Below are 21,502 nucleotides of genomic sequence, written 5' to 3'. Positions count from 1 at the left end.
TTGTGCCAATTAGTTTCCTTTGGGGAATCGCCTCTGTGGAGGTTGGCTGGACCATCATGAGAAGACAAAAGAAATGGATGAGAAGAGTCAAGTGCAAGGAAAAACAGACTAAATTGTAAATAGTCTGAAAGAGATCATTCAAGTCAACTTTGTCAGTGGAGTCTAAAACCTTTCTTTGTAAGGGAATATTGATATTTGGTTTTGTAAATCAATTTGAAGAGACTCAATAATTTAACTGAATGCTATTCCTTTGCATAGAGGATTGTTTCCTATTTATTAATGAAGTCTTTGTTCTTAATCTAAAATTCCTATCATTATTATTCCATTGTGTTGTTGTTTGTTCCTTCCCTAGTTTGTTAGCATTGGTTGCCATCAACCTTTCTATTAATGAATTGGTTAGTGCAATAATTCACAAGAAGTAATATGGGTTCTTGTGTGGGATGTGATAATAGAATTTATATTCTTTTGAAAAAATCATGTAATAAATTTCAGTATCAATATTATAGGTCATCATTGATGATTATTTATTTATTCCTTTGTCATCATAATCATGTCCAATGCATTTTAACCAAAAATATTAATGCCAAAAATCCATTACATATTTTTTTTCTAAATGGTTCATGTTGTGTAGAATTTGTGAGATTTTGCCAAGATCAAGAGGCAATGGAAAGCACAAATAAGAGAGACAAAATATATGATAGAAATAAATTGTATTCTATCAAGAGGAAAATACTGATCAACTGGATCATCAATCCTTACATACAATGAATATGAGTTCGCTTATATAGGAAAGGCTACATGGATATGTGAGCACACAAACATGACATGTGGCTCAATAAGAAACAAGGGTAGGTAGGAAATAAGTGTGGGTAGGTAGGAGAAATAATATAATATTCTACATGAGGTGGATCACCCACTGAATGTGAAGTGTAACAACAAGATCACACCATAAAAGGTGGAAATTCTCCTACACACACTATCCCAATGTGGCACAAACACCCAAGTGTCTCATACCCAAACTACTATGAAATGCATTTCCTAAGTAAACTTAAGTAAGGTGTAATAATATCCAAGATGAATAATTATTTACACCAACACCCCCCCTTAAGTGCAACTTAGGGGAATGCACTAAAGTCTACAATTCAACTAAGAAATGCAAGATGAGTCCCGGCTATGAGGCCATGTTAGGTGCCCATGTACAAATGCAAATGCATGAAAACCAATACAAGGAAATCTTTCACAAAGCAGGGAAAGAGAGAAAAACCCAATGGGAAAAAACCCTCCCCCAAAAGAGAGATGGAAACTAGATACAAAGAACTCTCATAGAAGTATGTGAAGGACAAAATCCTATCTGAGGAAAAAGTCCCCCCCATATGAGAGAAGAAGAAGAGAGACTAGGAAGCCCCCCCTCAATCTGGAATCTGCACCAATGATAGAAGCTTGAAGATGAATGAAGAAACTGCTCCATGAATGTCGAACAATATTCCTCCCCTTAGGAAGAAACAAAACCAAAGGTGTATCCATGAAGTCTCCCCAACCATGAAGGGAAGATGAAGCAAAAATACTCATGATGAAAAGAATCTCTGAAAACTACTCAAGTGTCCCCATGTCGATGCTGAAAGGTACCCCCTCCAAAGGTGGTAAACTATAACACACTACTGAAAAAGGCACGCCAAGATCTAGTGGAGATGAATGTAGAACAATATCCAAAGACTCATATGTCTCCTCAAAAGATAAAGAGATCTCCTCCAAGTGTTGTACAAAAGTATCCACAATCATGTCAACCTCTAAAGATTGATCATGTAGAGAATGCACAAGAGGGTCAGAGTTATCCCTTGCAACAATCAAAGAAGGGTCATCTTCATCAAAGAGAATATGAATGTCATGAATGGTATCTCCCAAATCTGCAATGTAGGAGTCCACAAACAAACCTGCAATGTCTGTCAAGTAGGCATCCCAATCAACTGAAGTTGGAAGACATGAAATATCCTATTGCACTGAATCATAAGAAGGCAAAACTATCGCACTAGTTGCATCATCAGGTGCAATAGGTGTTGTGATATCAATAGAAGGAGATGAAATGCAAGGCTCAAGAATGGGGTCACATGTGAGAATCCCCAAGTTCAAATGCCCAAATTTCTCCTCAAAATCTGAATCATCAACATAGGAAGAACCAACCTTATCAATAGGACCAAAATCTGAAAAAGAGTACAACTGAGATGCATGATCAACCACCCCAGTCGCAATGATAGCTCCACTCTCCAAGTCTCTAATGATAATTGAATAAGGTGTAAACTCCATAGTTTTCCTAGTTGCCCCATGTGTGATTTGATAGATGGAAAGAAGATTATTTGTCAAGTCGGGTACACACAACACATCATTGAAGGAGTTATCCCCAATGGAAATAGATCCTTTCCCAATCACATCCATGTATGTATGATTGCCCATCAAAATCTGCGGCATGTGGCAAGGCTCAAATGTAGAAAACATAGATTGCAAAGATGCCATATGATGAGAAGCCCTTGAATCTAGAAGCCATCTCCCTGAATCATGACTTATAGTAGCACAAAGAGCTTGTCCCTTTCCTTTATCTGTCCCAAAAGAGTGATCCTTTTCTTTATCCTTGGAAGAAGAAGTCGATGTAGACATTCTAGAAGGTAGGTTGATTCTGTTCTTCTCAAGAAGATTCTTCAACTCATCAATATCCTTCTTATAACAATGATGTTCATCATGTCCCGACTTCTTGCAATATCCACAAAAAAGATTGTCCTTATATGATTTCCTCTTAGGTGAGAATGGTGAATCACCTTGTTGTGGAGAGGAAGATCGTTCTCTATCTTGTTGTTGTTTTGACTTAAGTTGCTTTTGATTCTTGCATTTTCCTTGATTACTTTGATTCCCTTTGTTAGCCACCAAAGCTTGTGACTTTGAAGATTTGAGAATCCCCATTGTGGTCAAATTAGATTTCTCAAGTATCAACATCTCCGTGAATGAATCAAATGAGGGATAAGTGTATGAGGAACCTTAAGCTAACCTATGGGTGTGAAAGCTAGATACAAAGGCTGCATACTTTGAAGGAAGCTTGTCCAACAAGTTATAAAGCAATTGAGAATCCTTTTTGTCAATTCCACAATCCTTTAGCTTTGCTCTTAGCTCAGTTGCTTTTGTGACATAATCTTGGATTGTATCAAAATTCTTGGGATCCAAAGTTGTGAGTTCACTATCAAGCTTGTAGCCCTTAATCTCATCAACTTGACCATACAATTTCTTAAAAATATCCCAAGCCTCTTTAATTGTTGTACACTTATCAATGTGAAAAATGAGGTCATCTGATACATACTTTCTAAGAGTTCCAAGTGTCATAGCATTCTTAGTAAGCCATTCAATTTGACCATTAGGATTAGCCTTAGGATCAGGTGGTGTTGTAATAGTTTCATTTACATAATGAATGAGTCAGTTTTCCATTAGTTTACTCCATGCCTTAATTTTCCATGATGCATAATTATGAGGAGTTAAAAGTGGAAATTTAGGAGAACCCATAGCACCAAAATGAAAAAATACAAGATAGAGAGAGGCACAATCACACAAGACACCCCCCCAAAATACTCAATCAAGAAATCCCCCCAAAATGGTGATTTTGGCACTTTATACTTAGTGCGTATACAATGGGCCACTTGCAAAACAAGGCAAAGTGGACTTCTGATTTCAATTTACAACTTCTGAAAATGAGATCTAAGAGACTTCAACAAATACTGCTAGTGATCTAAACTGAGATCCAAGCAAAATACAAGTACCAAATATGCCAAAAATGGCCAAATACTGAAAGTACAATTTCTACTTAAAATCACTGCAAACAGATGGCATATTATGAAAGTAGACAAAAAAAAATGCACTTTCAAAAAAAATGGCACCTGAAAAGGAGTCCATATGAGCCCAAACGAAGCCTCCAAAGTTTTAAAAATCAGGATTTCGCGATTTCCAAAAAACCTGTATCCGAAAATCAGAAAAATTCTGCACCACTGTATAGATCATGAAATTCTACCCCCCCCAAAAAAAATTTCTCGGAAAAAGGAGTCCGGATGAGTGAGATATCACTATTTGAAAATTGCCTGCAAAATTATAATTTCTGGAAAATTTCCGTTGCAGCATCAAACTTCAAATGCCTCTAGATTTGGCCTCCGAAGTCCGATTTTGATGAAACAAAAGACAAAACTGACTTTCTTGGACATCCTAAATCCAATGGTAACCTCAAATTTGATCCATCAAACTTCAATAATAACCTGCAATAGAAAACTCCAAAATACACAACCCCAAATAGCATTAAATTTCTCTCAATTAGCAAACCAATGACACTCTAATGGCTCTGATACCATGTGAGATTTTTTCAAGATCAAGAGGCAATGGAAAACACAAATAAGAGAGACAAAATATATGATAGAAATAAACTTTATTCTATCAAGATGAAAATACTGATCAACTGGATCATCAATCGTTACATACAATGAATATGAGTCTGTTTATATAGGCAAGGCTATATGGATATGTGAGCACACAAACATGACATGTGGCTCAATAAGAAACAAGGGTAGGTAGGAAATAGGTGTGGGTAGGTAGGAGAAGCAATATAATATTCCACATGAGGTGGATCACCCACTGAATGTGGAGTGTAACAACAAGATCACACCATAAAAGGTGGAAATTCTCCTACACACACTATCCCAATGTGGCACAAACACCCAAGTGTCTCATACCCAAACTACTATGAAATGCATTTCCTAAGTAAACTAAAGTAAGGTGTAATAATATCCAAGATGAATAATTATTTACACCAACAGAATTCCATATTGTATAATTCCAATTCATAAACATCCAAAAATTTAACTCTACTATATGCACACCATATAAACTATGAAATTTAAAACTATCAATAGCCGTGATAGTTTTGAAATATGGAACATATAAAAATAATAATAATGGCGTGATAGTTTTGAAATATGGAACATATAAAAATAATAATAATGGGGTGTTTGCATGGACCACAATGTTTTTGTTTTTTGGGAGAGGTTTAAAAAAATTTATTTCAATTATGTAGCTATTTTCTTTCAATCAACCTCAACATATTTGCCTTTCTTGAATCTTGATTGGGAGTCTTGCTCTTTAAATGATGTCATTTAAGGAGGGTCTTATAATAATTTAGAATATACTAAACATTATTATCCTTACCAAGAATTGTAACTAAGTCAAGGGTCTCATGGGAGGGGTTTAAGATCTATTTTTAAGGAAGAGGTGATTCCATGTAGATATTTTTTGGGCTACAGGAATCAACTCCTAAAAAATAGAAATATGGGGGATGAATATGGGGTGGGGCTAGAAATTGCCCCACTAGCTTAGAAATTTTGTTTGCCACTTGACAATCATAAAAGAGTTGACATGAGTCTCGCCAAAATTTTTAGAGGGAAAATAGAAAAAAATAATAATTTCATTTTTCACTTAGCTCCAGTTTCCTTCAATTTAAGAGCTTAAGTTTTTAAGCAGAATTGTGCTACACATTTGATGGAACTGTGCTTTTTTTCAAAAAGCCCCCTCTATGAGATCGGAGCTAAGTCATGACATATACTTGAAGAAAAAAAAGAAAAATTATTTTTTCAATGTTTAGATTTATCATAAATGATGATATGTGATAAGAACTTAATTTTGATAATGAATTATAATCTTAAACAATCTTACTAAATCATTGAAAAATTAATAGAAATATATGAATTAAATAACTTAAAATAATTTATTTTTAATTAAATATTTAATATTAAAAAATGGATTTTCAAGACTTGATTAATAATAATGATTGTTAATCATTAAATTAAATACTATTTGAAATATTATATTATTATTTTTTTCAAAAGAAAATTTAACCTCTCAATTATTTTCAACAGCCTGTAATTCTCCACTTCTGATTTTAAAAGTGAATTTATAAACTAAAAGTTTAAAGGAAAAAAAAACATATCTTTCTTTCATCATTGTATTTTCTAAATAGCAGATTTCCTTTATATTTCTTAAAATTCATTACAATTGAAATTTTGCCCTAACCCTAAGTATTTGCTCATAATTCTGTCAAAATACCACACCGAACGATAAAAAAACCACCATAGAACGTAAATTGGATTGAATAGTGATATGAATGTTACTTCAGATTCCGCACAGTGGGCGCTCTAGATTTTAAGAGGTTCTTTTGCACTTGCTGAAAATAAGATAGCAGTAATGGCAACAGCATCCGCAACAGACAGGCTGTCTGAATTATCAGATGACATTCTTTTAACAGCTATTCTCTCAAATATTTCTTACAGAGATGTTGTACGCTCCTCCATCCTCTCTCAGAGATGGAGGTTCTTGTGGAGGAAAATACCTGTCCTCAAGTTTTGTCCTGAGGATTTTGAGAAACAGAAAGATGACATGAGGATACAGGCCATAATTAACAATGCCCTGCTACACCTCGATGCTCGTCTTTGCTGTTTGGACCTTCAGATTTTCTTGAATAGCCCTAAAGCTATAGATTTGAACAACTGGATTCGTCTTGCAGCGGAAAAAAAGGTGAAAAGCATGCATCTAGAAATATCTTGTACGCCGATTATGGGGTTTTCCATGGCGAGGCTTGGGGACTCTCTTTTTAGCTGTGAAAATCTCATTAACTTACAATTAAGATCCATCCATCTACCCAAGATACCCGCTAATTCTGGGGTTTTCCCATTCCTGAAAACATTTTATTGTTTCCATATTCCGAATTTGGATGATTCCATGTTTGAGGGACTCATTGCCCTATGCCCACAACTTAGAAATTTGTTGATTCGGGGTTGTGGGGGATTGGAAAAGTTGAAGATACATTCTTCCAGTCTCATGTACCTAAATCTAGGAGTCTCCAGCCCTTATTCATCATTGCAAATGGCTTGCCCTCTGTTGACAGAAATCAGCCTCATGGATTTTTGGCCATACCATATTGGGCTTAAATTGCTACAAGGAATTTCAAAAGCAGAATCTATTAAAAAAATTACTCTTCGGAATCACAATGTGCGCGATCCATTCCATCCTGGAATTCCAACTATTACTGCTCTTAATGCCTTTCCGGGGCTTGAAGAGTTGACAATCCATGGCCTATGTTTCCAGGTTAGTATTTTGTACATTCAAGTTAGTTTTAACAGTTCTGTAGTTCTGTATCAGGTTTTGTGTGGGTAGTCTTTTTGTACTCAGCTTCTACCAGTAACAATATTGTCTTCTGGTCCTGAAATGTTTGTGAACCCACATTATGTTTGATGCAGGAGATGATATCAGATAGGATGCAAATAGCAGAGGTGAAATTGTCAAATTTGAAGATGGTGCGTGCCCATATTGGGACACACAAGGGTGGACGGGCACTAACTTTTCTAGGTTTTCTTCTCAAAAATAGTCCATTAACAAGTATAATTAGGGTTTATCTGCCTCAACTCTGCACTGGGATCATGCAAAATAAAATGAAAGATTTGGAGAAGCAGTTCTCAAAATCAAGATCTTTCACATTCACAAATAGCAATGGTTGTGAATTTTGTGAGAGATGCCCTGAATATTAGTATCATGGGTTGGCAGAATTTGATAAACTGTTCTATTCTAGGAAACCAAAATCTCTTCAAATATCTTCTTGAATTTTTCTTGTCAACAAACATTACTCTTTTATTTTTTAAATGACCAACATTGTTAGGCCCAGGACAGAACACCTCATCCACAAATTTAAAACATTAAATGGTGCGCGGTTCTGTTATTTGGATTTCATTTTGTAATAAGTGATGCAAAATTCTATCATCTCCCTTTTCCATTGTTAACTTTTTAAGATGTGGTGAGAAGCTAATCCATTCAGCCGCTGTAGTTTCCAAATTCATTGCACACTATCTTTAAAAAAAATTAAATAGTTTGTTTTAAAGCATGTTCTCTTCAATTTGGATAACGGACAGCCAATAAAGAAAATTTAGTAAATTGAATCTATTTTAAATTGTTTTTATTGCAACGATTTAACCGTACAGTTCATGACACTAAAGAGAGAATTATTGAAGGCTTAATTTGCCAAATAAGGAGACAGACCAGACCATGCTTGGAATTTGACGGCCACCCCTACCTGTCATATGAATCTTTTATGAATAGTTTAATATATATATTTTTTTAGTTATTTTAGAATTTGACGGCGACCCCTATCTGTCATATGAATCTTTTATGAATAGTTTAATATAAATTCTTTTATTTTTAAAAAATAGTATGTTCCAAACATATTATTCTTTTTATACTAATGCATACCTGTATGAAAACAGCTCAAAATACAGATAAATCTAGCACTTTCCCGTCAAATAACGCATAAAAGGCCGACTGCAGATTGGTCGATTTTTCCATTTGTGGACCAGATTTTTACTATTTTTATTGTTGAGTTATATTGGGTTATTCTTTTTATTTTTTAAAAACTATATAAAGCTACGCTAGTAGGTTTTCACAATGTTTTTTTTTAATCTATATATAGGTTTTTTATCATCAAGTTTGGACGCTTTCTTTCAGGTTTTTTTAGATTTTTTTATATTTAAAAAATAAAAATCTATTTTAAATATTTTTTAAATTTCTTTTATTTATAATATTGTAAAAAACAATGATTATTCTATTTTATAGGGATTTGATTCACATTTTTTTAATTAAATTATTTATTACATAATAAATATTTTTTTTAAATAAAATAAATAATATATTTTTACTAATTATAACTTTGTATATTTTTTGAAATAATTTAATTTGTTAATATCTTTTCAAAATCATAATTTTTTTATTATCATTTTAATATATACAAAATAATATAATAACTTCTAATCATAAATTTTAATATCTTTTATTTAGAAAAATAAAATTTTCACATTTTCACTCTAATGTATATATTATACAATTGTTTATCATGATTAGTAGTTATTTTATTAAAATTAGTTATAATTAATATTATATAAATACAATTAAAACTCTTTAATATTAAACTGATAATTAATAAATAAGTTTAAGATTGATTTGATTATTATAATTATAATTATATAGAATTTTTAGTTAAATTAAGATTATGTATTTTTCTCAAATATTTTTTTTTACTGTGGTATATTACATTATAATTATTAATACTATTTTATTAAAGTGAGAGTTATGATTAATATTACATATATATTTGAAATAATATAATTTTAAAATAACAATAATTCAAGATTGTAATAATTATAAATTATATCAAACATTTTTATTACAATACTATGAGAACAAGTACTCACCAGTAGGTGACACTTGTTTTATTTTATCTCTAAGTTTCACCTCTTTTTTTTGAATAAAGGGGTAAAAACTTTATTGAAGAACAAAATCAAGAATTACAATAGAGAATCAGAGTCTCAAGCACCAAGAGGGGAACACAAACCCAACCCAAGAGAGAACCATAGTCTCAAGGCCTCAGGGGGGACCACAAGCCCAACCCAAAATCAGTCGGCTTCGTAACTATCCATATCATCAGCAAATATCTTATGCAGGTCCTGACAATAATCCAAGGAGAGTTGCTCCCAACCTTCAACTTTCCAATCATCATCACGGTTTGAGGCCCACTTAGCCAAACAATCAGTTGCTCTATTCCATTCATGAGGAATGTGGATGAAAGACACCTTTTCCATCATAGAACTAATTTCAAGAATCTGGTGAACAATCCCTGCTAACTGCCAATGCACCCCACTCACCTTCTCCTCAATCAACAAGTTAACAATAATTTGCTAATTCGATTCGCAGATAACCTTCTACCACCCCAACTACAAGGCCCGCTCTAGGGAATATAAAATTGCTAATCTCTCCATAAAGTTATTAGACTGACGCCCTTTATGCACTGAGAAGAAGAAAACCACCTTACCCCTACTATCCCTACCAACACTGCCAATCCCAGCAGGGCTCAAATTACCCTTAGAGGAGCCATCGGTGTTAATCTTGATGGAGTCATCCTGAGGGGGAATCCACCTTCCCATCCTTTGAACCTTTTTCATCGCACGTCTACTTATCATGACACATGCCGAGGTTGGTGTCATCTCCTGCAAACCCAACCTACTCACAATATCAGCCTCTCTTCAATCCAAAGGAAAATTCACCACACATTTAGCTTCCACTGTCTCCCGAATCATACCAATGATTCTATTCCACACTTTCTCAACTAACAATCTAGCCTCCCTAAAGATCCTCTTATTCCTCTCTAGCCAGATCTGCCATAGAATGAAAATGGGCCCGATATGCTAGACAGTTTGGAGAAAAGAGGACAAGATAGGAGGTCTGCCCAACCTACTCCAAAACTCCACCAAAGAATCTGCATGATGCTTCCACACCCCCCACACCAGTAATGCCAAATTAGTAGCGAGAAAGAGCATCTGAAGAAAAAGTGTGAGGAATCCTCCTCCCCATTACCACACAAAACACAGATGGAAGGCCTAAGGAATCCCCTCTTATGAATGTTGTCTCAAGTAAGACATCTATTCAAAGCCAAAGTCCATGTGAAATAGTTACACTTTGGCCAAGAAAAATTATTCCACACCTGTTTCCACCAAGGCACCTCCCTCCCCTCCAATCTTTGGGACAAAAACTCCTGGTAACCACTAGCAACAGTGAAAACGCCCTTAGGATTCGGGGAACTAGCAAGTCTATCCCTACCCTTAAGGGAGCTACAGTATCTACTAGCCAAAATGCCATACAACTCAGCACACTCTTCATCCATACCAACAATTGGCCATTCATTAGGAGCCTTCCATCGCTCCAACTCCAAACGCCCACACCTATAAAAAGCCTTAAAGTCGCTCACCCTAGACCATCCTGCCTCTAGGAACCTCTGAAAAAGGTTCCCAAGATTGGGAAACTGATCAACGATGGGGGAATACCCATCCAAAGAATCAAAGCAGAAAAGTACCTCTTCCCCCCTCTTACATATCCAAAAAAGACCTACAGAGTACTCCAAATCAAAGAACCTTTCCCTCTAGCGGATACCTTGGGATTTCCTCCTTCGGTATCCTCTGCATGTATTTGCAAGCCAAAATCTTAGCCCAGCCTTGATCCTATTCAACACACCATCTCCAGTACAATTTAGCCGCCAAAGCCTTCCCAAATAAAACAGACTGCCTTAAACTGAGCCCAATTGACTGCTTCGGGCTACACACCAAGTCCCAATTTACAAGACACCATTTATGGGAGGATAGGCTGCCTGCCCATAAGAATTGCCTTGCTAGAGAATCCAAACCCTTCAGGAGCCACTTGGAGCATATACCGATAAATCGGAAGACCCTAAACCACCAACTAGATCAGTTGAACCCTCCCCACAAAGGATAACCATCTGTGTCTCCAATGTTCAACCTTCATGCAAAATTTGTCCAAGATACCCTCCCATGAATCCCTATGAGGGTTACTGGTAGAGATAGGAATACCTAGGTAAGTCAAGGGAAGAGAATCGACCTAGAATCTCAGGATATGAGCAATCCTCCTCTGAATATTTCCTTGTGTGTTGAAGAAGAGAATGGAAGGTTTATTCTCATTGATAAACTGACCTGAGGCGACAAGATAAATATCCAAAACTTTGCGCAGATTCAAGGCTTCTCTAATCTAGGCTAGTCCCATTAGAGGTGTCATCAACAAACTACAAATGGGATTGAGGATGCAGATCATTTCCCTAAATCCAACCTTGAATAATACCCAGACCCACATTATGCTTAATCAACCTTCCCAGACCCTTAGCCAAGAGAATGAATAAGTATGGGGAGAGGGGGTATCCCTGGCAAAGACCCCTAGAAGCACCAAACAACTATGTATGATCCCCATTGATTAGCACAGAGGAGGAGGTAGACGTAACACAACTCATTACCCATTGAATCCATTCAGCAGCAAAGCCAAAGGCCCTAAGGATCTTTTTTAGAAAGGACCAATGGACTCTATCATAATCCTTAGCCATATCCAACTTAATAAATATAGCTTTTTCCTTGGAAGCCGCCATAGAATGAATGACCTCAATAGCAATGACCGCACCATCTAGGATTTGGCGGCCTTCCACAAACCCACTCTGCTTCCCAGAGATGACATCCCTGAGCCAGTTCTTCAATCTCTCTGCTATCAACTTAGAAATGATCTTATAAATTACATTACAAAGAGAGATAGGATGGAACTGGCCTAACCAGTTAGCCCCTTCACACTTGGGGATTAGTGCAATGAAAGTCGCATTCAAAGCATGAAGCATCTACTTATTCCTTTGAGACTCTTGGACCACCTCCAATAAGTCCAATTTGATAATATCCCAGAAATCTTGAAAGAACTCAATTGGGAACCCATCAGGAGCAGGGGATTTTCCTTTCCTCATGAGAAAAACAATCCTCTCAAGTTCTTTCAGCCAAATAGGACCCATAAGCTGCTTGTTCATCTCCCTAATAACTATAGAAGGAATGCAAGAAAGAACCTAATTCTCCTCTTATGATTCCCCCTGAGAATCCTCGCTAAAGAGGGACTGAAAATACTGTAAAGCCTCCCTAGAGATCTCTTGCAAGGATAAACATTGTTCACCTCTATCATTGACTAGAACATGAATATAATTGCCATGTCTTCTTGCTTTCACTGAATTGAAGAAGAACGCAGTATTCTTGTCCCCCGCTTGAAGCCAATCAATACGAGCTCTCTATTTCCAATAGATTTCCTCCCTAAGCTCCCATTCCTCTAAAATCCTTGATAGCCCTGTCTTCCTCCCTAAGCAAGGCTTCAAACAAACCATGCTCTCTTATTTCCTTGGTAATGTTATTCAATACTAATTAAGCAACTTTCTTAGCATGAAAAATATTCCTGAAACACTGGCGGTTCCACCATTTAAACCGAACCTTAACAAATTACAACTGCTTGGTAAAAGTGTACATAACCATGCCAAAGGCTGACCTCCCTATCCTCCACCACCCTGCAACTTGATCCTGCAAAGAAGGATCCCGCAACCACATAAGCTAGAATTTGAATGAAGGAGAGCGAGTGACCCGAGTTGAAGAAGACACCAACTTTATGGGCCAGTGGTCCGACCCTCTCTAGTAAAGAATCTCCAAACATGTGGACCACTCCCCACCAACCCAAAAACTAGAAACCAAAAAGCAATCCAACCTCTCCGCAATCCAATACTCCCCTACCCTCTAGTTTTTGCAAGTGAACAAACCATTACTAGGCTTAATGTCAACAAGATGCAATGAAGATATATTGTCTTGGAGAAGGAAAGAAGAAGGTTCCAATCGCATAACACCACCCTTCTTCTCACACAACTCTAAAATGGTATTAAAATCTCCCGCCATAATCCAGGGATGAAAAGGGAATAGCCTTCGTATAAAAGAAATGTGAGACCATAAATTCTTCTTACCCTGAAGATCAGTGGGGGCATAAATGTTAGTAAACAAGACATATTCCCTAGTCTTAAGACTAGAGGCCACCCCGAACAAAGAAGATCTGGAAGCAACCCACAAAATAGGACGAATCCTTAAGGGGTTCCAAAGACAGGCCACCCCTCCAGAGGAGCCAACTGCCCCAACACACTAACACTCGCCTCACCCCCACAACTTCGACACCACACCCATCATACTTTCCATAGAAATTTTAGTTTCCTATAGGAACAAGACATGAGGAGATTGACTCCTAATCAATTCCCGAACAACTTTTTGTCTAGGGCCGTTGTTCAAGCCCCTTACATTCCATGATAGCATGATCATTTTGGAAGATTGGAAAAGTGAGAATCTAGAGTCTTTATTGAACTCGACTCAACCAAATTCTCCCCCATCAATTTTATCTTATCCAAATCCTTCTTTCTACCAACCTTCGAATTCTTCTCCGAAGCACCTTTTTTAATATCTTTCTGATGAAGACCCATGTGTATGGAGGTCTTATTACTCTTAACCCCAACATGTTCCAATTTCTGAGCTATCGAAGAACCCTCCCCCCCAGCCAAATTTACTTTTGCACCAAAAGTGATTCCCAACTAGACTACTACTGGTTGATCCATCTCCATTTGCTAGCTCCCAACCACTTGCAAAGCTTGTGTAGAGTCCTCGATCAAGCTACCTCGAACCACCCTTGAAGCACCTAGATCCAAAGAGATTAACCCCAAATTCACTTCCTAGTGGCTAAGGTCATCCAAGGCTTTGAATCTGTTAAAGGTATCCTCCTCCCGTCTCTCCTGCAAGGACCTCTTTTGTCCTCTATTCCTATTCTTTGTCTTAACTGAGACAAAACCATCAACACCCATTACCTCATTCGACATAGCAACCTTTCCTTTATCAACCCCATCTAGGTTATGGGTCGATTGTTGAGGTTGGCAGACCACTGGTTTATATCTGGGGCACTTGCGCTAAAGATGACCATACTCATGACACAGATGGCACCAAAATGGTAAAGTCTCATAATCCAACTGCTGAACCCAAGAATAAGAGCTCACACACATATCTATAACATCTTACTAAGGTCAATTTCAACACAGATATGAGCAAAAGTCAGTACCTTTCTCCCCAGGGTTTGTGTTGAAGATCCCACTAGCTTTCCAAGTAGTGAGGCAAGAATTCGATCACATCCTCCCAACAACATTCCACCAGAAAATGTAGTAAACTAACTCACACTGGAACCCTATTCGGAAGCTCCTCAGAAGGGTTAAACACCGCATGCCAAGGTTTGATGAACAACCCCACCTGGTTGTAAAAATATGGGCCTACTTCAAAAACCCTATTGTGATCCTCCATGTAGTTGAAAGTAACAATGAAGTAGTTGTTTGCCAACAACATAATCTCCATTTCCCCTTCTGGTGCCCAAGTCCTCTGCACCTAGTTTTCCAAAAACTGTAGAGAAACCCTCATCCCCAAAAATTTGTGATATAGCGAGTGTTTTGAAAAGTATTCAACATATTCAGCTATCATTTTCAGAGGAATAATCAACCTCGACCTCTCACTACATCTCTCTAGACAACCATTAATCTTTGTAATTCGAGAGCCACCAACACTACCAAACCCCAAGTCTGAGGAAAAAAGGTTATTATTAAAAGTATTCATACTTTGGGATGGTTATTTTGATCCCACAACAACACTTAGGTTATTATTAAGAGTTGTGTTGAGAACTTAGATTATTCACAACCTTCTACACAAATCAATCATTCTATTCCTTTTACCACTCTAATGGATAACATTCCTCCCTTCACTTCAAACATCATGGCTACATCAACTCAAAATTTCATACCTACAACCATTAGTCGTGGGGGTAATCCCTCTTCTTCAATCAATCCTTCATCCTACCTATGCCTTCAAAAGGTATTCCTCTTATCTCTTACCCAATAAATGTGATGCAAGGGGGAAATTCATCCAATCATTCTATTCCTCCTTTTAGTGTCCCATTTCATACTCAATCATCTCCTATGCCTACTTACTATAGTGTCCCTCCACCTTATTCTCAATCAATGCCTTCTTTTAACAACATCACACCACCTTCTCAATCAAACATGTTTAACATAAATTCTTCAACCGAAGCAACCATTAATAATCTTGCTCAAATTGTGTCATCATTGCAACAACAAATTGCTTCTATGAGTCAATCCAAGTTTAGTGTGCCCAAATTTGATGTTGCGAGCCTTCTTTCTCTTGATATTATTAGAGTTGTCCCTCCTAAGCATGTCGAAGTCCCTCAATTGGAATTCTATAATGGAAAAGTGATCCTTTAACACATGTCAAAACATTTCAAACCTTGTGTACTGACTTTTCTTATGATCAAATATTGCTTGCCAAATTGTTTACTAGAACATTGAGAGATAAGGCTTTACAATGGTATTTCTCTTTGCCTTCTTATTCTATTACATCTTTTCAACAATTAGCAAATTCTTTTATTCAACAATTTCAAAACAACATAGGTCCTAAAATCACTTTGACTAATTTAATGCATTGTAAACAAGGTGTTAAAGAAAAAGTTACTGATTTTATTGGTAGATATAAGCATTTGTGTTCTCAAATTTCTTCTCTAGTGCCTGATAATTTTATTCAAAGAATTTTCATTTCTAATTTGCAAAAAGATATTAGAGAAAAACTTCTCCTTTTTTAGTTTACTTCCTTTCTGTAGTTGTGCGCAACACTTCACAATTATCAACTGACTATGAGTCAACTGGAGCAATCCACTCCTATGGCTCCGAGTGATAAGGGTGGTAGTGCTCAACAACCATTTGTGAAGTTACAACCAAGCAAAGGATTCGTCAAATTCAATGACAACATCAACAACAACAATGTGAATGCTATAAAAGGTGTGCCTCCTATTTCTAAATTTTTCAAAAGAGAAAGACAACTTACTCCTTTGAATGAATCTTTACATAGCATTATGTCTCAGTTGTTACAAAGAAATGTTATCACACTTCCTCCAATAAAACCAGTTGGCCCTTCTAAGATAGCCTCACCTTACTTTGATAATAATTCTTTTTGTCAATTTCATCATCAACTTGGTCATGACACTAAGAAATGTTTTGCATTAAAAAATAAGATTCAAGACTTGATTAATAATAATACAATATATGTGGTAGGTGTGAATGATAAGGGAAACAAATCAGTAGGTCCTCCTAATCAAAATCTTAAGATTTTTATTGATCCTTTACCTTCTCATAGCTGTAAAATGATTGAGATTGAATATACCTCTTTCCCTCCTTCTAATGTGATTACTACGGTTCAAAATTTGGTGAATATGGTAGGGAAACAAGGAAAACCTAAGGATCCATGTATCACATTTGACCCTAGTGAGGCCTTTAGATCACCTGATGGACCTCTATATGTAGTTGCCAAGATTCAAGAAATACCTCGTGGTGTGTTTATCGATCCCTCTTGCATGGTTAATGTCATCATTGAGGAGTATCTTTTCACTTTACGTTTGCATAAACTAATCTATGATAACACTAATGTGGTCGTTAAGTTATTTGATGTATTTTCTTATCCTACCATTGGTTCTATCACACTTCCTATTGAGGTTCACACTAAATCTATGGATGTAACCTTTGTTATCATTCCTTCCTTTGATCAATTCCATGTGAAGTTGGGCTACCCTTGACTATCTTCCATGAAGGCTATTACTTCTCTAATTCATAAGTGTTTAAAATTTCCCCACAATGGAGAAATCATAACTATTAACCATAGCTTATTTCAACCAATCGAAAGAAGCCTAGGTGTTCTTATTGATTTCTTTTGGCCTAAACAATTTCAATCTCTTCCACCAAGAAGTGATGCTCTCTTTCAATCTTATAAAAAATGAAAGAAAGACATGATCTTATCCTTGATCCAACCTAGAACTCCAAAACTTGATATTCCCATCATTCTTGAAGATGAAGTTCTTCCCCTAATGGACAAAACTAATCTCCCTCCTAAGGAAGTTTCTCAAACTATTCCTATGGATGAGACTATGCCTTCTCCTAAGAAGAATAACAATATTCCTCCTAAGGTTAGACCTGTATCTCCTCCTCATGATGGACCTGGTCTCCTTCCTACATCGAACATTTCTCATTTATATGGTGCAGTTCTTCCTCCTTTCTCTTATAGAGAGAAGAGACATGCCTCTCTTCTTGTTCAACCTAAAAGACCTCAACCTAAACCTCCAACTACTAGAGATGAGAATATTACTCCTTTAATAAATATTCCTCCTCTTTCTCAGTCTTCCGCTAAGACTTGACATAATCGTTGTGCGAGACAACGTCGACGAAAGTGTCATGCTTGAGCTCGTGAAGGTGTTCCTCAAAATATTCAATCTCTCAAAAATCCAACAATTGATATGATTCCCTTTTCTCCTAAGCAAGATGTCGAACCTAAATCTCCAAATCATAAGTTGCAAAAAAAAAGTGATGGTTTTAATTCTATTCATGTTCGAGAACCTTTTTCTATAAATCTTGATGAAGAAATAGGTGAAAATGTTATTCACGATGGCAATACAATTCCTAATGCTTCTGATAGTGAATATGAGTATGTTTATGTGGACAAACATTTATCTACAAAATTATCAAAAGCCTTAATCCTAGCTCCTAGAATTGAGCAAAGTGACTTAGCACATGAGCGATAGTCCTTGTTTGGATCTTGTGATAGCTCCATCTATTGTGCTCGATGTTGCTCCTCTGGCGTGTTTCCTGCCTTCCCAAAATAGTGATCAACAAGATTGGGAGGTGGATGACGTGCTAGATTAGCTTCATTAGCACCATAGATTCTCTACCTCTCTCTCTTTTCTTTCTCTTTTGTGACCATTCTTATATGTGTATCCCTGTTCTTCTATGTTCCCTAGTAATGTCTACTTGAGGATGATCCTTGTTCTTCTATGTTCCCTAGTAATGTCTACTTGAGGACGATGCAAAGCATTGAGATCTCTTTTGGTCTCTTTCATGTTGACTCAAAATACACTTATATTCCCTTTCTTTCAAGGTACCTTCCTTTCTTTGGGGAATGACGACTATTCTATGCACATATATATATATATATATATATATATATATATATATATATATATATATATATATATATATATATATATATATATATATATATATATATATATATATATATATATATATATATGATATACATGAGTTATCATACAACATACTGACCCCGAGGAAAGAGAAAGTACCTCATGCTTTGTGTTTTGTGTTCATTATCCTTGGGTTTATTCCTCAATTGGGGGATAAATCCTTGTGATAACGCGGTCTCTCTCTTTCTCTCTTGAGTGTATCCTACCTTAAAGCAATAGCTCCCGAGGCGTGCACAATTGCTTTAACATGGGGGCATACACTCCTCTCATATTTTCTTTCTTGATACTCAAAGTTACTTAGTGAACTTGTCTTTTTCTTTGTAAATTTTGGTATCCTTTCTTTTCATGACTCATAGTGAGGGGAACCTTGCTACTTGTAGTCATGGTTGTCTCTCTTGATCTTCCTTTTTACTTTGTCAATCGATGTCGTAAGATCCTTAGTCCATTGGGGGCTTGGTGTATCTTGCCTCCTTAACGTGGTGAAAGTCTTTCAATCTTGTTTCCTTGTACTTTACCGGTAGTATTGGTGTACACTTATACTCCCACTAAAATGGGGGCTCAATGTAGCATCATAAAATTGCAACCTTACAATTTTCGACCGCATTTGGGTCTTCACATTGGCGAATGAATCCCTAATCTTGGTTGGAGACTTGAGACATGCTCACATCTCCTGAAACTTGCATTTCCTCGCATCCTGCACTCTCTTTTGTTGCTCTCTATCCTAAATTGGGGTAGGATAGGGGCATGGTGCCCTTGTCCCTCCTAGGATAGGGGTGTGGCGCCCCTTTCCTTGCCCTATTTTGGGCCCCCATTGCATTTATCTTGTATTGAGTTTTGCAATTTTGAAGCAGGAAAAGTTTCCCTATGTCGGCCTATAACAAAAAATTAGGCATTTATCCCTAATTGACAAATATATAAGATTCATTATTCTCTCCTATTTGCATAAGATAAGATACATACATGAAGTGGGAATCGCGATCCTAAGTGAACTCAAGCATTCAAGCATTCAAGTGTCCATTCAAGCATCTATTGAGCATCTCAAGTCTCCTTTCAAGGCTAGATGTTGCATTCAAGTCAAGGATTCAACCATTGAAGAGGAGATCTCTCTTGACATTAAATTCTAAATATCCTTTCAAACAACTCTATCAACATTTCAATTGCATCCTCTCTTAAGGTGACTTCTACTTGAGTCATTTACTTTCAGTTACTTGCAAGTACTTTTCATCATTTGGTTAATTCCAAACCGGGGTTTGACCTGAAGGCAAACCCCCAATCCTAACAACATTTCCTATTTTTTCTATGTGTAGGTTGTAGGTGCACAACTCTATTTGCATATTTGAACTTCACTTTCAAGGATGAAAAAACCCTTTTTGGTGCACGGATTTTTGGAGGACCGTGTAGATTTTCAACACGGTCCTGACAACTTTCGCTCAAATTTACAGGGGAGATTTGTCTCGACATTTTACTACTAATTTTGGGTGCAGAACTTCATCCTGCATTTCTATCTCAACTTATAATCATTTCTTTGTCTCTTTTACACAGTCTTAAATCACATAATTCAATAGATCGCATTCTAAAAGAGGGATTACTTTCACTTTCCAAATTCATTATCAATTCACTTAGCCTTCAATCTCTTTCTATTGAGATTGGATCTAGTGAATTATCTCCCCTCTTTTATTTATGTAATGGCCATGAGATGTTGAAGGGAATCCTTTGTGAAACTTTCACTCCTTTCCTTGAGGAGAGAAAATCTTTCCTCTTGATTTCCCCATCACCCTTTTCCATATTACAGTGGCCTACGATGCAAGAGTGGATGTTCAAATTGTCTTGCTAAGAAAAGGAGTAACCACCTAAAGACCAACTACATAGGGTGTTCCTATCATTAATAATATAAGGTATCAATTACATACCACTATGACATAGTGAGGCTTGGTATGTTACCTACTTATACTTCATTAGAATTTCTTCATCCTCCAGTCCATGAGATGACTAAGAAACCAAGTACATCCGTCGCTGGCATGTTGTTGGCCCTAAGACCCACATTCTCCTAGCAAAATTTTTCCTAGCAGTATCTATGTGATACAACTAACAATCATTTGTCATTATATGGTCCTTGACTGCTATCAATCTCGAGCATGGATAAGTTTATTTCCTTAAGAGTCATAGAATTTCCATTGGTGATCATCTCAAATGGAGAAGGGTATCCTATGCATTGAACTTTACAACCTCTACCTATGATCTCATAGGGCCCTTACTCCATTCATTGTTGTAAAAACAAGCACTTGCACCTTGCTTAGCACTATCTAGATGAGAGGTTCCTAAATTATAATAAGTAGGTTCCAACTCAACCATGTTTGTAGTGTTAAACTACCAATTTTGGTGTTGTTTGACATGGGGGTTTCATAATCTATTTAATCCCTAATTGATAGGTTGTTACTAACCAAGAGTAGCCTATGTTTCTAACAAGCTAATATGGTAGACAACTTGAAAATAACAATGATGGTTGCTACTACCATTTCCGGTTTAGAAGGCTATTTTAGTTGTTCTATGTTTAAATCTCAGCTATTAATGGGTTCCAAAATGTGTTTTAAGAAAGGACTTATTTTCTAATGACTCTTAGTTGAAAGTAATATCAACTAAATCCTCCATTTGTAGATCAAGCATCACACTTCCAACCTTATAAAGTAGTTATCCCTTAGCAAATTCATATGTGCAATAGATTAACCATTTCATGATGGAATATACCATTTTAATTGACTAAGACTAACTTAGCAAATTGTTACTCACATCATAATAAAACATAGTTTCCATTACAATAATCAATGTAGTTTGTGTACTTAGACTCTTCACTAACAGTCTAGCAATATGGGTAGGGCAAAACTATTGAAGTAGAATTTTTTTGTTACTATGAGTTTATTCTCTGAGTAAT

General features: G+C 36.4%; 1 protein-coding gene across 1 annotated transcript; it reads left to right on the top strand.

Annotated features, from left to right (window-relative positions):
- The first annotated feature begins 6,102 nt into the window (after positions 1-6,102).
- LOC131071050 (FBD-associated F-box protein At5g22730) lies at positions 6,103-7,824 on the top strand. Its single transcript, XM_058006750.2, has 2 exons — positions 6,103-7,155; positions 7,308-7,824. Exons 1-2 carry the CDS (start codon positions 6,256-6,258, stop codon positions 7,593-7,595), a joined length of 1,188 nt encoding a protein of 395 aa, XP_057862733.2. The 5' UTR covers positions 6,103-6,255; the 3' UTR covers positions 7,596-7,824.
- The last annotated feature ends 13,678 nt before the right edge of the window (positions 7,825-21,502 follow it).

The sequence above is a fragment of the Cryptomeria japonica genome, chromosome 9, assembly GCF_030272615.1.
Source record: "Cryptomeria japonica chromosome 9, Sugi_1.0, whole genome shotgun sequence".
Classification (NCBI taxonomy): domain Eukaryota; kingdom Viridiplantae; phylum Streptophyta; class Pinopsida; order Cupressales; family Cupressaceae; genus Cryptomeria; species Cryptomeria japonica.
The sequence above is the reverse complement of the archived record's forward strand: the minus strand, read 5'-3'. Positions and strand labels throughout refer to the sequence as shown.